At 47.1% G+C, this 4,177-nt stretch overlaps 1 protein-coding gene across 1 annotated transcript; it reads right to left on the reverse strand.

The window, feature by feature from the left end:
* Positions 1 to 201: 201 nt before the first annotated feature.
* ANKRD29 (ankyrin repeat domain 29) lies at positions 202 to 3,660 on the reverse strand (the record flags this gene model as incomplete). The annotated part of the gene is made up of 4 exons (XM_008935301.1): positions 202 to 285; positions 1,782 to 1,880; positions 3,042 to 3,137; positions 3,562 to 3,660. Coding segments are annotated over 4 exons (378 nt in total), but the record flags the coding sequence as incomplete, so codon positions are not given.
* Positions 3,661 to 4,177: the final 517 nt, after the last annotated feature.

The raw sequence follows: 4,177 nt of genomic DNA on the forward strand, positions 1-4,177 counted from the left end.
AGCCAGCAGCTCCGGCACCAGCAGCACCCAAACACCTCTCGGCGGGACCGGGCGGAGGCATCGTTCAGGGAGCACATGCTGGAGAGGCCAACCAGTCCTGCAAGCTGTCCCGAGCTGTCCCCAGGAGCCCTTCTCGGGCAGCAGAGGAGCTCTGTGCTGCTGCTGCTGCACTCGGGGTGTCTCTCTGCCCAGGGCAGAGCATTAGCTCGTCCTTTGCTTCTCCTTGGCGCGCAGGAGCCGCAGGATGCGCTCGTTTTTTGTTAGCTCTGCTGGCAGCTCGTTTGCCTGGAACAAAACCAGCCTGAGGTTAGCAGAAATGAGCAATTTGATGCCAAAACGGGGCTTAAATATTAAACTCTGAGGAAGGTGGTACTGGGTATGGTGAGGACGGGGTTATTCCAGTGCTGTCTCCACCACTGCTGGAGTTCAGAAATCACCTTTCAGTGATTTCCAAGCTAAATGGTGTCCCTGGGGCTCCCTGTGCTCCTACCACAGAAGTAATACAGAGCACAGCTGCTGATTTTTTTATTTCAGGGAGGTGAAGCAGGTCTTTAAGCACCCAAGTCCATAAAAATCCAAGGAAAGATTAATTTCTATGAAAAGCCAGTGCTGTTCTGTAGGGTTGGTAATAGAACATCAGAGTCTGATGTATTTACTGAATACAGTTTTGATAACATATTTATAACAAATCTACTTCTGGAAGTCAGTGATTCTATCCTGCAAATGCATTCTGTTGCAAGTTATTTTGTAACAAATTAATTGCAAATTGCATGTGATTTATACTAAAAGAAAAATCAGCATGAGAGGTTCCAGCCACAGACTTTCTCATGCTGCACCCCCTCCTGCTGCAAATCACCATCCATGGCAGAGGACTTGGCACATTGATTGGATGATGATATCAAAGTGGAGCTCCAATGAACCTCACCACTGTGTGCAAGGCATTAACTCTGCTGCCATCCCGTGGAATAAAGCAGAAAGCTAAGGCACAGATTTGATATTAAACGACCAAAACATTTAGAAGGTATGTGCTGGATGACTTGTATTAGAAACTTCCATTCGCCCAGTCATAAATAGATGATAAAAATAAATAAACACAACTCAGAGGAAAATATTTTCCTGTAAATTATCAAACATGTACTATTAAAACAGTTTACAGAATATTTCTGCTGAGAAATTGCTGTTATAAAAAGAATTTGAAACCATTTCAATAAACTAACAGTTTTACATTAAGATATGGGGAAGAAGCATGTAATTTATTTTTTTAAATTTTGTTTTATTAGCAATGTGCTGAATTCTAACCAAGTTTCCTTATCAGAGGCACTCAGATACACATTTCCCTTGCTGCAGAGGAAGAAGCGTGCAATTTATATTTTAATTTTGTTTTATTAGCATGTGCTGAATTCTAACCAAGTTTCCTTATCAGAGGCACTCAGATACACATTTCCCTTGCTGCAGAAATGCCCTCCTTACACATCTGTGTGGAGGTGTGAATAGAACTGAGGACTTGCCAAAACAGGGTTACTCTTTGCCTAAAAAGCAACCTAGACATCCCACAATTAAAGCTAATAATTGAATCTGTGGTGCTTGAGTGTAGGGTTTGGTGTTTCTGAGGGTGATGTAAGTTCACAAGAACGGGTATCACCATCTGCCTGGCACCCTTAGAGATGCTGGTACACAGAAATGAATCAACCAGGCAGTGGGAGAGGATCAAGAGGCAGCCAGGGACCAACGTGGGGGACACATCTCCACTCCTGGCCCAGCCCAGGGGGGGCAGGACTTACCTTGTTCCTCAGGCAGGGGTCTGCTCCTGCTTCGAGGAGCAGTGCTACTGTCCTCACGTTGCCACTCAGGACAGCGGCGTGCAGGGCAGAGGTCCCATTCTAGAACACACCAACAGAGGAGTTTTATGCATGGCAAGGAAGCTGCAGGCACTGAAACACAACTCTTGGCAAGGAACAAGCCTACCCAAGGGGAAGATGTCACACTGGAGAGGTGAGGTATCACAGGGAGAGGGTGCTGCCAGGCCAGTGGGCTCCGAAGGAGGTGATTTTAAAATGCCTTCATTAAAATGAGTCAAGTTCATTCTAGCACAGCAATATTTCCTTTTCAAAATTACCCTTGCCCATAGATTAGAGGTGAACTGAAGACGTTTCACGTGGCCTGGCACAATTAGCCATTAGCAAGTGAAACAGAAGGCCCAGCAGTAATGGAAACCATCTGGGCACTTTATCTTCTTTCTCTGGAGACTAATGCCCTCGATGTCAGATGGCTGAATGGTGACATTTTATAGCTGGCCTTTTGTCTGTGGCTGCAAACTGACAGCTCCAGTAAGCATGGAAGCTTTACCACACTTGGAATTAACCATACACCCTCCCAGGCAGTCATTTTTTAAGAAGGGAATATTTTGTTTCCTTACTGTCTTCTCTGTCTTCAGCTTGTAAAGCAAATTTTCTGCAATTTGCCAAGGTTTGAATTAACAACAATGTTAATGCCACTGTCATTTTCAAGTGCATAAAAATTGCCAATTAGTTGCATACATGGAAGTTATCAAAGTGATTTATAGGCTCGTAAAATTAGGTCAGCTATTAAAAAGCAGGTTCCAAATATCTGTATGCTTCAAGTCACTTGGACTTCAGAGGAAAACAAAATCAAGTAAAGAATCTTATCCCAGCAGATCTCTCAGGATACAGTTTTGCTGACTAAATGCAGGGCAGGGTATAATGTGAAAAACTGCACTGTTGACAGCAGCTCATTTACAGCAGAAATAAAATCAGACATCAAAAAGCAGAATTCCTTCTACGACACAATGGGCTTCCTCCTTCCAAAAATCAAACTCACCACCTCCTTCCAAAAATCAAATTTAATTTGAAAAGACTCATTTGTGTGTGACATTACAGGCTAAATAAGACCATTTCTTTTTTTCCACTGTGTTGGGCTCAAGCTCTTTATCATCTTCCACTGGCACACTCATAAATGCCAAGTCTTTTATCAGACCCTTTCCCTTCTGGAGTTTCAGCCTCGAAATGTGTTTCACCACTAACCTTCAGCAGGCCAAGCGTGGGAGAGAATTTCAGCAGCTCTTCTATCACGTTGTTGTACCCTTTGATGGCAGCCTTCAGCAAAGCAGTTGTGCCATCCTTCAAAAGAGAGAGGAGGGTGAGTGCCAGGGCTTCACCTGGGCTGGGGTGAGGTGCCAGCAGCTCTCCGAGGAGCTCTCCTCTGCTCATCACCTTTGAGGAGGCACCTTCACAGCACAGGCTGCTGGGTTTAGCACATCTGGAGGATTGTTCCTCTGCCTGGTGAAAACTTTAGGGTAAAATGAACAATCCACACCATGTATCATCTTTTTTTTTCTCATTTATATGGCCATTTCCACTCCCTCATTCCTGAAGATGCCTCCCTGAAGCCATCCCAGACCCAAGAGGAAAAAGGGAGCCCACGGTGGAGCTTGACAAGCTGGACAACAGGGTGGACTCTGAGGACACCAGGCTTCCACTCAGGCAGCCCTGCAGGTTGAGAAAGCCCCGGGAGCTGCCGGGGTGCAGGGGCAGTGGTACTCACGTGGCGCGCGGCGTCGCGCTCGGCCCCGCGGAGCAGCATCACCCGCACCACTTCACTGTGCCCCATCTGGGAGGCGATCCACAGGGGGGCTGTCCCGTCCTGCCAACAGAGACAGACTGCTGAGGGCTTCCCCGGGGAGATCCTGTGCTCCCTGGGGTTCTATCACCCTGCTCTGCCTGCTGGGTGGATGCACTTCCAGCCCTCAGGTGAACCCTGCAGCACCGATGGACACGAGGGCTCGGTGTGCCCAGCCAGAACCACCCTGGCTGTGGAGCAGAGCCACCCTTGGCTGCTCTAGCTGGCACAGTTGGCATGAAATGGACTGAAATGCTCAGAACTGGGGCTTGATACATGGGCAATTCCCTTCTCCTCAAAGACAAGGAGGATTGGTGGTGTGAGGAGAAGCCATCAGCTGTTCTGGGAAAGGCCAGATGAGCACCAGAACATTTTTATTGGGTTTCGCCCAGGAAAATTTTTGTCCAACGGTGGACAAAAGCCAATTGAGTGATCAGCAGCAGGTGTCCTGCTTGTTAACAGAACAAGATTTAAGCAGGCCCTGCTGGCAGAGTTCACCTGCTGGTGGCTGCACCAGGCAGAGTTTTCCCTGAGGAAGGAC

Source organism: Merops nubicus, unplaced genomic scaffold (genome assembly GCF_000691845.1).
Source record: "Merops nubicus isolate BGI_N331 unplaced genomic scaffold, ASM69184v1 scaffold13112, whole genome shotgun sequence".
Classification (NCBI taxonomy): Eukaryota; Metazoa; Chordata; class Aves; order Coraciiformes; family Meropidae; genus Merops; species Merops nubicus.